This window comes from Symphalangus syndactylus, chromosome 13 (genome assembly GCF_028878055.3).
Source record: "Symphalangus syndactylus isolate Jambi chromosome 13, NHGRI_mSymSyn1-v2.1_pri, whole genome shotgun sequence".
Taxonomy (NCBI): domain Eukaryota; kingdom Metazoa; phylum Chordata; class Mammalia; order Primates; family Hylobatidae; genus Symphalangus; species Symphalangus syndactylus.
The window spans coordinates 35,800,846-35,816,653 of NC_072435.2; the positions used below are offsets into that span (position 1 = coordinate 35,800,846).

The 15,808-nt window shown below is 44.8% G+C and overlaps 1 protein-coding gene across 7 annotated transcripts; it reads right to left on the bottom strand.

Annotated features, from left to right (window-relative positions):
* Positions 1 to 2,828: 2,828 nt before the first annotated feature.
* Positions 2,829 to 15,752, bottom strand: LOC129460564 (zinc finger protein 561). 7 transcript variants are annotated; one of them, XM_063616036.1, is made up of 6 exons: positions 15,399 to 15,752; positions 13,979 to 14,126; positions 12,770 to 12,858; positions 11,715 to 11,841; positions 8,695 to 8,777; positions 2,829 to 5,697 (listed from the first exon to the last, which is right to left on the bottom strand). In XM_063616036.1, exons 2-6 carry the CDS (start codon positions 14,001 to 14,003, stop codon positions 4,561 to 4,563), a joined length of 1,461 nt encoding a protein of 486 aa, XP_063472106.1. In that variant the 5' UTR covers positions 14,004 to 14,126; positions 15,399 to 15,752; the 3' UTR covers positions 2,829 to 4,560. The 7 variants fall into 7 exon arrangements, with proteins under 7 accessions (XP_063472106.1, XP_063472107.1, XP_055094548.1 ...); XM_063616037.1 differs by lacking the exon at positions 15,399 to 15,752 and adding an exon at positions 11,930 to 12,041 and having other exon boundaries at positions 13,979 to 13,997; XM_055238573.2 differs by lacking the exon at positions 13,979 to 14,126 and having other exon boundaries at positions 15,645 to 15,752.
* Positions 15,753 to 15,808: the final 56 nt, after the last annotated feature.

The window sequence follows — 15,808 nt, forward strand, 5'->3', positions numbered from 1 at the left end:
CTCACTGCAACCTCCGCCTCCTGCGTTCAGGCAATTCTTCTTCCTCAGCCTCCCAAGTAAGCTATATTACAGGTGTGTGCCACCATGCCTGGCTAATTTTTGTATTTTTAGTAGAGATGCGGTTTCACCATGTAGGCCAGCCTGATCTCGAACTCCCGACCTCTTGATCTGCCCACCCCAACCTCCCAAAGTGCTGGGATTACAGGCATGAGCCACTGTGCCCAGCATGTAGTATTTTTAAATAGCGATGTGGTCTCACTATGTTGCCCAGGGTGGTCTTGAACTCCTGGGCTCAAGTGACCTTTTTGCCTAAGCCTTCCAAAGGGCTGGGATTACAGGCCTGAGCCACTATTCCCAGCCTAGATTCTTATAGCATAAAGATAGATTAAGAATTTAGAGAAAGTAGGAACATGCCCCAATACAGTATATGACAATCATAACCTACATATAAATATCATTCAGGGCCGGGCGCGGTGGCACACACCTGTAATCCCAGCACTTTGGGAGGCCGAGGTGGGTGGATCATGAGGTCAAGAGATCTAAACTATCTTGGCCAAAATGGTGAAAACCCGTCTCTACTAAAAATACAAAAATTAGCTGGGTGTGGTGGTAGGTGCCTGTAGTCCTAGCTCCTCGGAGGCTGAGGCAGGAGAATCGCTTGAACCGGGGAGGTGGATGTTGCAGTGAGCCTAGATCATGCCATTGCACTCCAGCCTGGGCACAGAGCCAGACTCTGTCTCAAAAAAAAAAAAAAAAAAAACTCATTCAGGGACAATAAGAAAAAAAATTGCAAAGTTATTCAAACATAGCTCCATAACATATTAGTAAATGTAATCAAATAGTCTTTTAAAATGATCCATTATGTCTCAGTTGAGCTTATCCAGGAACGCAAGGTTGATGTAACGATAGAAATATAATAAATACAAAAACCACAATTATTTTATTTTTGATGGAGTCTCACTCTGTCACCAAGGCTGGAGTGCAGTGGTGCAATCTACACTCTATGCAACCTCCACCTCCCAGGTTCAAGTGATTCTCCTGCTTCAGCCTCCCGAGTAGCTGGAATTCCAGGTGCATACAACCACACCCAGCTAATTTCTGTATTTTTAGTAGAGATGGGGTTTCACCATTTTGGCCAGGCTGGTCTCGAACTCCTGACCTCAAGTGATCCGCCCATCCCCGCCTCCCAAAGTGCTGGTATTACAGGTATGAGCCACCACACCCCACCTGACCACATTTATTTTAGAAACGAGTCCTTCCATGCATTCATTCATTCAAGTTTTTTGTGGTTTTTTTTGTTTGTTTTTTTGAGATGTGGTCTTTGCTATGTTGCCTAAGCTGGTCTAGAACCCCTGGGTTCAGGCCATCCTCCCAAGTAGCTACAACTATAGGCATGCACCACCACATCATTTCATTGAATTATTTATTACGTACCATCATGAGCTAGGTGCAGTTCTAGGTACTTGAGTTTTATCAGTAAATAAACATGATCATCACAGATGATGCACAGGAAGCATTTAATAAATTCAAGAGGAATTCAGCCTCAAAAATTATGAAATATTGGGAAATCATTCATCATGTAAAAACTAGATATAAAAAGAAACTTTTCCTGTAAGAGATAGCCTCTTCAAAAAATAAAATAAAACCTACAGCCAAGCCAATGAAATAGAGCACATATCTCAGTAGAACTGCAGACAATTATGCTGGTATTACTACTTTTAGTTGGTGTTGTGCTGGAGGTTGAAATTAGTCCAGTAAAGCAAGAAAAAATATATGTAGGTATAACCTAATGACTAAAGTGGAAAAATAAGTCATTATTTACAGATTATGTGATTGTCTATGTGGAAATGGAAAAGAATCATATTAAGTACTCTGGACTGAACGATAACCCCGAAAATTCCTATGTTGAAGCTCCAAATCCCAATGTGACTGTATGTGAAACCAGGGTTTTTGTTTTGTTTTTTGAGACAGAGTCTCGCTCTGTTGCCCAGGCTGGAGTGCAGTGGCTGCGATCTTGGCTCACTGCAACCTCCGCCTCCCAAGTTCATGCCATTCTCCTGCCTCAGCCTCCCAAGTAGCTGAGACTACAGGCACCTGCCACCATGCCCAGCTAATTTTTCATATTTGTAGTAGAGACAGGGTTTCACCATGTTAACCAGGATGGTCTCGATCTCCTGACCTCGTGATCCGCCCACCTCAGCCTCCCAAAGTGCTGGGATTACAGGTGTGAGCCACCGCGCCCAGCCTGAAAATAGGGTCTTAAGAAGTATCATGAAATGATGTCGCCGGGCACAGTGGCTCACGCTCGTAATCCCAGCACTTTGGGAGGTCGAGGCGGGCGGATCACGAGGTCAGGAGATCGAGACCACAGTGAAACCCCATCTCTACTAAAAATACAAAAAATTAGCCAGGCGTGGTGGCGGGCACCTGTAGTCCCAGCTACTCGGAGAGGTTGAGGCAGGAGAATTGCGTGAACCCGGGAGGCGGAGCTTGCAGTGAGCCGAGATTGTGCCACTGCACACTCCAGCCTGGGCGACAGAACGAGACTCCATCTCAAAAAAAAAAAAAAAAAAGAAAAAAAGAAATGATATCAAGAGACGGGTAGGGGGGAGGGGGGGGAGGAGAGAGATGGTGGGGAGACAGACAGAGGAGAGAGGAGAAAGGAGAAAGGAGAGAGGAGAGAGAGAGAGACCTATTTGTTGGTTTCCATCCTGTGAAGACATGAGGAAGTGGGCATTTACATACCAGGAAGAGAGCTCTCACCAGAAGTTGACCATGTTGGCACTCTGATCTCAGACTTCCAGCCTCGAGAAATGTGAGAATATAAATTTGTTTTTAACCTCATTTATTTAAAATTAAATGAATTTGTAAGCCATTTGGCCTATGGTATTTTGTTACAGTGGCCTGAGCTCATTAAGGCAGATTAAAAACAAACAAACAAAAAAACTAAAAATATGAAGCAGATTTGAAACAGACAAGTGAGTAGAGGCTGGAAAAATTCTGATGTGCAAGCTGGAAATAAGGTTAGTAAGGGTGATTCTGGTGAGATGTCACTGGGGAATGAGGAACATGCTACTGGGAAATGAAGAAAAAACAACCCTTGATATGAAGTAGTGAGGAACTTGGCAGAACTGTATTCTAGCACTTTGTGGAAGGTAGAGATTGAGAGAGATAAAACTCGGTATGTATCACTAACATTTGTAATTAAAGTATTAAAGGACACAGGAAGCTTCATTCTTCCTGACTGCTTACAGGAAAATATGCTGGGAACGGGCCCCCCAAATTTGGCCATAAACAGGCCATGAGAAACTGGCCATAAACAAAATCTCTGCAGCACTGTGACATGCTCGTGATGGCTATGACACCCATGCTGGAGGTTGCTGGTTTACCAGAATGAGGGCAAGGAACACCTGGCCCACCCAGGATGGAAAACTGGAAAACTGCTCAAGGCATTCCTAAACCACAAACAATAGCATGAGTGATTTGTGCCTTAAGGACATGTTCCTGTTGCAGATAACAAGCCAGAGACTGTCCCTTTCTTTCCCCTAAGGAATACTTTTAGCTAATCTATAATCTATAGAAATAATGTTTATCATGGGCTTACTGTCAATAAATATGTGGGTCAAACTCTGTTCAAGGCTCTCAGCTCTGAAGGCTGTGAGCCCTGATTCCCACTCTGCATTCTATTTCTGTGTCTTTGTCTTAATTAATCTAGAGCCACTGGGTTAGGATCTCCATGACCCAGCTGGTCTTGGCAAAAATGCAGAAGAGGAGACCTGAATTGCAGAAGAAATTGTTAAGGGAAAAGGAACCAGAACTTGAGATTTGGAAAATTCTCAGCCTATCCATAATGCAAAAATTAGAAAACTTGTACTGAAGAGAATCCTGAAAGTGTGGCTGAACACTCATCTGATAAAGAGATCACAAATGAGACTCATGGACTACATCAGCCACCTTAACAGAAGTGAGGAGACTGGATTATACTAGAAGAGACATTGCCACTTACATTGTTCCATCTAAAATAGACATACAAGGCAGAACAGGCAAGGCTGTTACACTTCTTAGATTTTACAAGGGGACACAGAAATAATCAGCTGTGAAAGTGCACTGGCAATTATGGATGGTTTCATTCCTGATATGCTCTGCAGGATCCATGGGAACAGAAGAGACCCTTGGAGGAGCATCTCTTAACAACCCACCTTTGGGGACCTACGTCATCTTGCCTTCTGGCAAATTTTGACATAAATGTGCCACACTGGCTGCCATTAAGAGGGGCTGGGATCAATCTGCATGATTTATCTCATACAGAACTTGTTAATGCTATGATCTTAGGAATCTAATCACCAAGGTGAGGCAGCCTGCAGTACTGACCTCATCATCCACGACCCTTCTTCACAGATGCCCAGACTCAGGCAACCATGAACCTGTAGGTTTAATTTCAGACCCTTGGGATGGCATCTAAGGCCAATCCATGAGTCATTACAACCTCTATAAGGCATTTAGGACAAATCTGATAATCTTTGGTGTCATTGCCAATAATTAAAGATGTCAACCAATGGGCTAAATGGTAACACTCATATCCTTACATTCATAGGGTTTCTCCCCAGTGTGAATTCTTTCATGTCTACTTAGGCGTGAGGAAACAGCAAATGCTTTCCCACATTCTTTACATACAAAGGGTTTCTCTCCGGTATGAGTTCGCAAGTGAACATTAAGGCGTGAGGAATATAGAAATGCTTTCCCACATATCTTGCATACAAAGGGCTTTTCTCCACTATGAGTTTTCAAATGTTTACTACGACGGGAAGAAGTAATGAAGGTCTTCCCGCATTCAACACATTCATAAGGCTTCTCTCCTGTGTGAATTCTTGTATGCTGAATAAGACTTGTGGATGTAGTGAAGGCTTTCCCACATTCCTTACACTGATAGGGTTTCTTTCCACTGTGACTTCGTATGTGTATAGAAAGGCCTGAGTACTGAGTGAAGGCTTGGCCACATTCCTTACATTCATAGGGTTTTATTCCAGTGTGAGTTCTTACATGTTCAGTAAGTTGAGTTGATCTAGTGAAGGCTTTCCCACAGTATGTACACTTGTGTGGTTTTATTCCAGTGTGAATTTGAATGTGATCATTAAGGCATGAGGAATTTCTAAAGGATCTTCCACATTCTTTACATTCAAAGGACTTCTCTCCTTTATGAGTTTTCACATGTGCATAAAGTTGAGAAAAATTAGTGAAGGATTTCCCACATTTCTTAGTCTTTTTAGATTTCTTTCCTGTATGAACTGCTACACACTGCTTTAGGTACGAGGAAGCTGTAACAGCTCTCCCACATTCCTGAAATTCACAGAGTTTCTCATCAGTGTGGATTCCCATGTGATTATCAAGGCTCGCAAAATACTTAAAGCCTTTTCCACATTCCTTACATTTGTAGGGTTGTCTTGTGTTGAGAACCTCAAGATGTACAGCAAGACCTGGAGTTAGAGTGAAGACTTTTCCACGTGGATTAAATTTGGAAAGTTCCTGTCCAGTAGAGGCTTCCTTGTGCACACTGAGGGTGTCTTTTCCATAACAATTACCCTCAGAAGTGTTCCCTCCATTCTGAGCTGTCATGTGTGTCTTAAGGCAAAACTGTTCCCTGAAGACCTCTCCACAATTCTTACAGTCACAGAGTTTCCATCCACTGTAGCCTCTTGTCTGTTGATGACGAGATAAAGGTTTTAAAACATTTTCAGACATATGAAGAGATTTCACCCATCTGAACACAGAAACATTTTGATAACAATTATTATTTTACTTTTTAATGTTTAATTTTTTTTTTTTTTTTTTGAGAGAAAGTCTTGTTCTATCTCCCTGTCTGGAGTGCAGTGGTACACTCTCAGCTAACTGCAACCTCCACCTCCCAGGCTCAAGTGATTCTCCTGCCTCAGCCTCCCGAGTAGCTAGGAATACAGGTGCACGCCACTGCACTTGGCTAATTTTTCTATGTTTTGTAGAAACAAGGTTTTGCCAAGTTACCCAGGCTGGTCTCAAACTCCTAAGCTCAGGTGATCTGCCTGCCTCAGCCTCCCAAAGTGGTGGTATTACAGGCATCACCCACCACACCCAGCATGTTTTACTTTTTTCAGAGTTGGGGTTTTGCTCCACTGCCTGGGCTATAGTGCACTGGTGTGATCATGGCTCACTGTAACCTCAAACTCCTGGCTGAGTTCAAGTGATCATCTTGCCTTAGCTTCCTGTGTAGATAGAACTATTTGAATGCACCATCATGCCTGGCCAATCTTTCAGTTTGTTTGTTTATTTATTTATTTAGAGACAGAGTCTCGCTCTGTAGCCCAGACTGGAGTGCAATGGCATGATTTTGGCTCACTGCAACATCTGCCTCCCAGGTTCAAGCGATTCTCCTTCCTCAGCCTCCCAAGTAGCTGGGATTACAGGCATGGGTCACCATGCCTGGCTAATTTTTGTAGTTTTAGTAGAGACAGGGTTTCACCATGTTGGCCAGGCTGGTTTTGAACTCCTGACCTCAGGTGATCTGCCTGCCTTGGCCTCCCAAAGTGTTGAGATTACAGGTGTGAGCCACCACGCCCCACCTCAGTTTATTTTTGAGATGGAGTCTCGCTTTGGCTAGAATGCAAGTGGCAAGATCTTGGCTCACTGCAACCTCCACCTCCTGGGCTCAAGTGATTCTCATGCCTCAGCCTTGTGAGTAGCTGGGATCATAGGCACGTGTAGCCACACCCAGCCAATTTTGTTATTTTTTGTAGAGACAGGGTTTCACCATGTTGGCCAGGCTGATCTTGAACTGCTGACCTCGTGATCTGCCCACCTTGACCTGCCAAATTGCTGGGATTACAAGCGTGAGCCACCACACCCAGCCTCAATTTATTTTTATAGAGACAGGGTCTTACTATGTAGCCTAGGCTGATCTCAAACTCTTCACAAAACCCCCCTGCCTCAGCCTCCCAAAGTGCTGGGATTACAGCCGTGAGCTACTATGTCAGCCTACTTGGATAATTATAATTTTTACAATTTTTCTTGTTTTTATTTCCTGATTTCTTGATTTCTTTCAGGTTGAATGATGGGACCTTTTGCCAGAATTCTATGCCACTGGCTCTAATTGTTCAAAAAAAAAAAAAAAAAACTGTGATTTTTTTTTTTTTTTATTGTGCAGGGTGGTTTGAGACAAGGTCTCACTCTGCCACCCAGGCTGGGTACCATGGCACAATCACAGCTCACTGTGGCCTTAATCTCCCAGGCTGAAGCCATCATCCTGCCTCGGTGCCCTGAGGAGCTTGGATTGCAGGTGCATGCCAACACGCCCTGCTAATTTTCTATTCCTTGTAGAGACAGGGTCTCCATTGTCCAGGCTGGTCTTGAACTCCTAGGCTCAAGTGATTCTCCTGCCTCAGCTTCCCAAAGTGCTGGGATTACAGGTGTCCGCCATTGCACCCAGCCAAATAGTGTAGATTTTCATGAAACTGTTTAAATCCTCAATGTCTAGTTACTTATGTGGGAATGTGTATTTGTGGGTATTTTGAAGTGACAAGTTATACAGGTATGGAACATCACAAAAGTCATTACATTCAGACTATCTCTCCAGAGACCCTCCTCCCCCAAGGATACAGGCTTCTTCTCTTTTTTTTTTTTTTTGAGATGGAGTCTCACTCTGTCACCCAGGCTGGAGTGCAGTGGCACAATCTCGGCTCACTGCAAGCTCCGCCTCCCGGGTTCACGCCATTCTCCTGCCTCAGCTTCTCTGAGTAGCTGGGACTACAGGCGCCCGCCACCACGCCCGGCTAATTTTTTTTTGTATTTTTAGTAGAGACGGGGTTTCACCGTGGTCTTGATCTCCTGACCTCGTGATCCGCCCGCCTCGGCCTCCCAAAGTGCTGGGATTACAAGTGTGAGCCACCGCACCCAGCCTGCAGGCTTCTTCTCTAATTCTCTCAAGTATCTCTCATTTGTGCAGTTTCTTTTTCACTGCAAACTCCACCTCCCGGGTTTAAGCAATTCTGCCTCAGCCTCCCATGTAACTGGGATTACAGGTGCCTGCCACCACGCCTGGCTAACTTTGTATTTTTAGTAGAGATAAGTTTCACTATGTTGGCCTGGCTGGTCTTGAAGTGCTAATCTCAAGTGATCCACCCGCCTGGGCCTCCCAAAGTGATGGGATTACAGACTCAGTTTCTTTTCTTTCTTTATTTCTGAGACAGAGTCTCACTTGGTCGCCCAGGCTGGAATGCAGTGGTTCAATCTCGGCTCATTGCAACCTCTGCCTCTGTGTTCACGCCATTCTCCTGTCTCAGCCTCCCGAGTAACTGGTATGACAGGTGTCCACCACCACACTCGGCTAATTTTTTATTTTTTAGTAGAGATGGAGTTTCACCATGTCGGCCAGCCTGGTCTCAAACTCCTGACCTCAAGTGATCCACCCACCTTGGCCTCCCAAAATGTTGGGATTACAGGCATGAGCTACCACATTCACCCTCTTTTTAAAATCAGAGATGGGATCTTGCTATACTGCCTAGGCTGGTCTTGAACTCTTGGGCTCAAATGATCCTTCCACTTCAGCCTCCCAAGTGGCTGGGATTACAGATGTAAGCTACACCTCTGACTGTGCTGATTTTCTAGAATGGAATTCTCTATCTTTTCTAAGAGAGGAAATTAAGAAATATCCCTCATGAATCTTACCATTTGTATCCCACTGAATATTTGATTCTTCAAAAAACCTTGCTGAAGTGATGACCATTTAGTTCTAGGTTGTATTTCCCATTCTGAAGTTAAGCAGAAAAAGAAATGTAAGGGTTGAGAGAAGAAATGTTAGTTTAAAATGAGTCATTTTTACTTGTTTTCAAATTAAACACAGCAATAAAATAAAAGCCAGAGAACCTTGAAGATTTTGGTATGTCAAAAATTTGGCTATAATTATGTGGGGTTTATTACACAACTGATGTGTTTAGATAGTTTATTACAAACTACTTCTGTAAAAATTAAAACTGCTGGGAGCGGTGGCTCACACCTGTAATCCCAGCAGTTTGGGAGGCTGAGGTGGGTGGATCACTTGAGGTCAGGAGTTCAAGACCAGACTAACCAACATGGAGAAGGCACATCTCTACTAAAAATACAAAATTAGCTGCGCATGGTGGCGCATGCCTATAATCCCTGCCTGCCTCATGAGGCTGAGGCAGGAGAATCGCTTGAACCCAGGAGGCAGAGGTTGCAGTGAGTTGAGATAGTGCCACTGCACTCCAGCCTGGGTGACAGAGCGAGACTTCAGAAAAGAAAATTAAAGCTGATGGAAAATAGGAAGAGAAGATTTTCAGGAAAGGAAAGTAGGAAAGATCTAGATAAACAGCATGTTCAAAATGATAAAGTTAACAAAGAAACAGAACACGTAGTTTTATTAGATCATAGGAATGTTTGACAAGATGGAAAATAAAAGTCAAAGATATCCAAAACTCTTGAGAAAAATAAATCTTCTGAAGCAAAGTGCATCTTTAAAAATCTCCTTTTTTTCTTTTTTTTTTTTGAGATGAAGTCTCGCTCTGTCACCCACGCTGGAGTGCAGTGGCACAATATTGGCTCAATGCAACCTCTGTCTCCCATGTTGAAGCAATTCTCCCACCTCAGCCTCTTGACTAGCTGGGACTACAGGCATGTGCCACCACGTCTGGCTGATTTTTTGTATTTTTAGTAGAGAAGGGGTTTCACCGTGCAGGACATGCTGGTCTCAAACTCCTGGCCTCAGGCAATCCACACACCTCAGCCTCCCAAAGTGCTGGGATTATAGGCATGAGCCATCATGCCTCACCAGGAGATATAGTTCTAATAAAAGTAATGTAATTATTACAAAAGGGATAAAAAAGCTAAGATCTCCATTTCTATGCCCAAAAAAGATTGGTTGTCTCTGACCCATTAAACCCAAATTCAGACTTACATACACACTTGTAAAGCACTAAAACTTTTATTTCAGTAAGAAATAAAGTAGGCTGGGCGAGGTGGCTCATGCCTGTAATCCTAACACTTTGGGAGGTCGAGGTGGGTGGATCATTTGAGGTCAGGAGTTTAAGACCAGCCTGGCCAACACAGTGAAACCCCTTCTCTACTAAAAATACAAAAATTAGCTGGGCACAGTGAAAATTGCCTGTAATCCCAGCTACTCAGGAGGCTGAGGCAGGAGAATTGCTTGAACCTGGGAGGGCACAGGTTGTAGTGAGCAGAGATCGCACCACCAAACTCCAGCCTGGGCGGCACAGCAAGACCCTGCCATGAAAATAATAAATAAAGTAAGTAGGCTGGGTGCAGTGGCTCACACCTGTAATCCTAGCACTCTGGGAGGCCAAGGCGGGTGGATCACCTGAGGTCAGGAGTTCAAAACCGGGCTGGCCAACATGGCGAAACCCTGTCTCTACTAAAAATACAAAAAAAAAAAAAATTTAACTGGGCATAGTGGCAGGTGCACCTAATCTCAGCTACTTGGGAGGCTGAAGTTGCAGTGAGCCGAGGTGGCACCATTACACTCCAGCCTGGGCTACGGAGTGAGACTCTGTCTCAAAAAAAAAAAAAAGCAGAAATAAAGTAAGTACAACAAAAAGATGCTTGCTCTCATGGGTAAACAACTCTCCCATTGGGTCTCAAACATGATAGTATATTAGATTCATCTTCAGTGATTCTGAAAACACAGATGACTGGGCTCCAACCCTGGAGTTTCCAATTTACTACATCAAAGGATAGGGGAAGAAAGATGTATATTTCTTACAGCACGAAGCTGATGCTGTTGATGTTGTTTCCAGGATTACCACAGTAACTTAAAACATACTACAGCAGGGACTGTTACTTGGGACTGTCTCTGTTATTCCCCACTGTTTTCAGAATTGACAAGCAAGCATGTAACATACATCAGCTCTATAACAGGCTACAAGAAATGATGCTAGTGTTTGTTTTTATTTTTAATGTATTTACTTTTTTAGATGAAGTATCACCGTGTCGCCCCAGCAGGAGTGCAGTGGCGGAATCTCGGCTCACTGCAACTTCTGCATCCTGGTTCAAGCAATTCTCCTGTCTCAGCCTCCTGAGTAGCTGGGACTACAGGTGCCCACCAACAAGTCTGGATAATTTTTGTATTTTTAGTAGAGATAGGGTTTCACTATTTTGGCCAGGCTGGTCTCAAATTCCTGACCGCATGTGATCTGCCCGCCTTGGCCTCCCAAAGTGCTGGGATTATAGGCGTGAGCCACCACAACCGGCCTAGTCTTCATTTTTAGGATTTTCTTTTTGAAATGGAGTCTCACTCTGTCACCCAGGCTGGAGTGCAGTGGCGTGATCTTGGCTCACTGCAAGATCTGCCTCCCGGGTTCATGCCATTCTCCTGCCTCAGCCTCCCGAATAGCTGGGACTACAGGTACCTGCCACTATGTCCACCTAATTTTTTTGTATTTTTTTAGTAGAGACAGGGTTTCACAGTGTTAGCCAGGATGGTCTCCATCTCCTGACCTCATGATCTACCCTCCTCAGCCTCCCAAAGTGCTGGGATTACAGGCGTGAGCCACTGCGCCCGGCCTAGAATTTTTTTTTTAAGGGACAAGGTATCACAATGTTGCCCATGCTAGTATCAAACTCCCAGGCTCCAGCAATTCTCCCACCTCAGCCTCCCAAGTATCTGGGACTACAGGTGCAGGCCACCATGCCAAGCAAAGTGATGTTACTCTTACCCACAGAGGCCAGGTTCATGTAGTTCTCCAGCATCACATCTCTGTAGAGGTATTTCTCAGTTGTGTCTAGTAAAGCCCACTCCTCTGGGGTGAAGTCCACAGCCACATCATCAAACGTCACTGAATCCTATGTCATCATACACATGCTGGTTTGAGCCAATGAACACTTCCACCAATATTCACTGGAGAATGATGAAGGGGAACCTTATACTCACCTATATGTGGTTCTCAGGTCTCCCATGATCTACTCCAGGGTTTAATGTCTCAGGAGCTCTTTTGTCTAAACACTCAAGGTTGACCTCCCACGGGCATATGCCTTAAACAGCACTTTTTAAAATTTTTTTAAATCTTTTTTTGCTGATCTACGTATTTTTAACTTTTTAATATTTGTATTTTTAAATTTTATTTTTATTTTGATTAGAACAGTAATTCCTAAAGATGAATTTTTATCTATCTAGCATCTATCTATCTATCTAATCTGTTTGTTTATTTATTTGTATATGAAGACAGGGTCCCACTGTGTCACCCAGGCACAACTGCTGCTTACTACAGCTTCGATCTCCTGGGCTGAAGTGGTCTTCTCACCTCTGTCTCCTGAGTAGCTGGAATTATAGGCATGAGCCACTGCACACTGTTTACACTTGATCTCAGCACAACCAGGCTAGGAGCTCTTCGTGTCCCATTGGTGTCTATGCAGCATACTTCTCAGCACACTGCAGATACCTGATAAATGCTGGTAAGTGAATAATTTGATAAAAGGACACTTTCATCGGCTTTATCATCTGTCACTGCACCCAGCAATGTAAGAAAGATGCAGTTGGCACCATGAAGGTCAAGCTTAAGTAGCAATTACTGAGCTAGCAGACTGATTTTCAAGTTAACACTTTATGTATAGGAGACTTCATTCTCTGGGGAAATTCATCTGGGGACTCAGTCATTGAGTAAGGCTTCATTTGCTCTAAGAAAACTCTGGAGATGAGTCTGCCTAGAAAGAAATGTGTCTACCTATTGGATGAAAGCATGTCATTTTTAACAACAGTCCATTTTCTGCTTACCTGATAACCATTTGCCAGGTAGTCCTCCACCATCCTTTCTGCCTTTGTCTTTTCTTCAAAAGGGCAGATTGGCCCCCTGGAAAAAGTCCCTAGTGGAAAAGTAAAAAGGCATGAGAAGCCAGAGCTGCCCATCCTTCCCACATTCTCATGCCTAGAAGTCATTTCATCCTAGCTTGAAATTCCCATATGCTCCTACACACTCGAGAAAACTGCACACACACAACATTTCCATGAAATGCCATAGTAGTCCTGTGTCAGCTAGACTCAAAAGCGGACGTGGGCCAAACTGCCTGTTGCGTAAAGGGTAATAGTTTCATTTTTCAAGGAAACTTACACCCTGAAAAATGTGACTCTCGGCCAGGCGTGGTGCCTCACGCCTGTAATCCCAGCACTTTGGGAGGCAGAGGAGGGTGGATCATGAGGTCAGGAGAATGAGACCATCCTGGCTAACACGGTGAAACCCTGTCTCTACTAAAAATACAAAAAAATTAGCCGGGCGTGGTGGTGGGCACCTGTAGTCCCAGCTACTCAGGAGGCTGAGGCAGGAGAATGGTGTGAACCCAGGAGGTGGAGCTTGCAGTGAGCCGAGATCGTGCCACTGCACTCTAGCCTGGGTGACAGAGCAAGATTCTGTCTCAAAAAAAAAAAAGTGACTCTCTATCTGCCCATAGTAGTAACACTCGTGAAGCTTAGGTAGCATTTCCTAAGGTACACAAACCAGGGCTGAATTCTAAAATGGCATTCTGGCTGTGCACAGTGGCTCATGCCTGTAATCCCAACACTTTGGGAGGCCAAGGCGGGCAAATCACTTGAGGTCAGGAATTTGAGACCAGCCTGGCCAACATTATGAAACCCCATCTCTACTAAAAATACAAAAATTATGGGAGGCTGAGGCAGAGAATTTCTTGAACCCAGGAGGCAGAAGTTGCAGTGAGTCGAGACCGCGGCATTGCACTCCAGCCCGGGAGACAGAGTGAGATTCCGTCTCCAAAACAAAAACAAACAAACAAACAAAAATTAGCCAGGCCTGGCGGTATGTGCTTGTGGTCACAGCTACATGGGAGGCTGAGGCAAGAGAATCACTTGAACCCGGGAGGTGAAGGTTGCAATGAGCGAAGATTGCACCACTGCACTCCAGCCTGGGTGACGGATGTTGTGGAGGGTGACCTAAAGCAGAATCTCTGAAAAAGAGCATCAACAAGGACTTACCACGGGACAAATAAATGGCTGCCATGCTCTGAAGCTGATGGTGTGATGTGCATCCGTTCCTTGATGCCAAGATCACCTCAGGGCAGCTTATGAATCTAGGTGGATAGAGGCAATCTCCATTCCTCTTTGTACAGGGTTATTTGTGGTCCTGTTTATATCAATCATCAAACAACAAGCATGAAACATCAGTCATCAAACTTTATGCCTGAGCTTTGTCTCTGCAGGTGACAGATGTGAAGGCCACCAAAAATTGCCCACTCAGTACCGTCACTCAGTAACGAAGTATTAATAACAGTAACTGACATTTACTGAGGACTGATATGTCAGAAGTAGCTCTAGTAGCTTTATATATACATGCTCACTTAATTATCATAACCATTCTTCCCAATAGCTATCATTACCTATATCTATCTATCTATCTATCTATCTATCTATCTATCTATCTATCTATTGAGACAGGGTCTCACTCTGTTGCCCAGGTTGAAGTGCAATGGCACTCACACAACTCTCTGTATCCTAGACCTCCCAGGCTCAAATGATCCTCCCACTTAAGCCTCCTGAATAGCTGGGACCATAGGTGCAAATCATCACTCCTTATTATTATTATTATTATTTTGAGACAGAGTCTCACTCTGTTGCCCAGGCTGGAATGCAGTGGCACGATCTCGACTCCTTGCAACCTCTGCCTCCAAGGTGCAAGCGATTATCAGGCCTCAGCCTCCCCAGTAGCTGGAATTACAGGTATGCACCACCATGCCTGGCTAATTTTTGCATTTTTAGTAGAGACGCGGTTTCGCCATGTCGGCCAGGCTGGTCTCGAACTCCTGGCCTTAAGTGATTCTCCCACTTCAGCCCCCCAAGTAGCTGGGACTACAGGTGCACACCACTGGGTCCGGCTAATTTTTTGTAGTTTTAGTAGAGACAAGGTTTCACCAGGTTGCCCAGGCTGTCTCAAACTCCTGGGCTCAAACAATCCTCCTGACTTGGCCTCCCAAAGGGCTGGTATAATAAGCATGAGCCACCAGGCCTGGCCCATTACTTCTATTTAATACTGAAAAAAACCTACATTCGCACAACCCTAGTAGTTGGTCTGATACTTGTCCCTAGAGCCTGAGCTCCTGTATATGGTGTTACCCCCCCATATGCCGAGAAGACAGTGCAGACCTGCACAGAACAATTCAGTAGTCACCAGCCACGTGTGTTATTGATAACTTCATTATGTACCTAGGATGACTTAAGAACAAAATGTAAAATTTTCAAAAGTTGGCCGGGTGCAGTGGCTCACACCTATAATCCCAGCACTTTGGGGGACCGAGGCAGACAGACCACCTAAGGTCAGGAGTTCAAGACCAGCCTGGCCAACATGGCGAAACCATCTCTACTAAAGATACAAAAAGTAGCCGGGAGTGGTGGCACTTGCCTGTAATCTCAGGTACTCGAAAGGCTGAGGCAGCAGAACTGCTTGACCCTGGAGGCAGAGGTTGCAGAGGTTTCAGTGAACCCAGAGAGCGTGCAGCCTCTCAGAACTGGCCGCACAGGGAGGACTGATAGTCCCTGGAGAAGCGAGTGAAGTGAACCGGATCTGAGAGGCTCCTGGGCGACAGCGCGCAATCATTCCTTTGCCGCCCCCTGCTATCTCCGGGACCGCCAAGCAGGCGGAACTCACCACAGCCTGGGCGGACTCCACCACCATAAAGACGAAACTGCACTGACCAAGAGGAGCCAGCACCGGAAAAGATGGCGGTGGTGCACTGACATCACTTCCGTTTCGACACTCTGGCCGGGCGGGGCTCGTGGGCTCGAGTTTCAGCCACGTAGGTCCGGGTAGAA

Coding starts and splice junctions, on each gene's coding strand:
- LOC129460564 (XM_063616036.1), bottom strand. CDS start 14,003: ATGGCAGCCATTTATTTGTCCCGTG. Junction 8,778..11,714: donor CATGAACCTGGCCTCTGTGG/GTAAGAGTAACA, acceptor GCTTAACTTCAG/AATGGGAAATACAACCTAGA. Junction 5,698..8,694: donor TATTCAGTGGGATACAAATG/GTAAGATTCATG, acceptor CGTCATCAACAG/ACAAGAGGCTACAGTGGATG.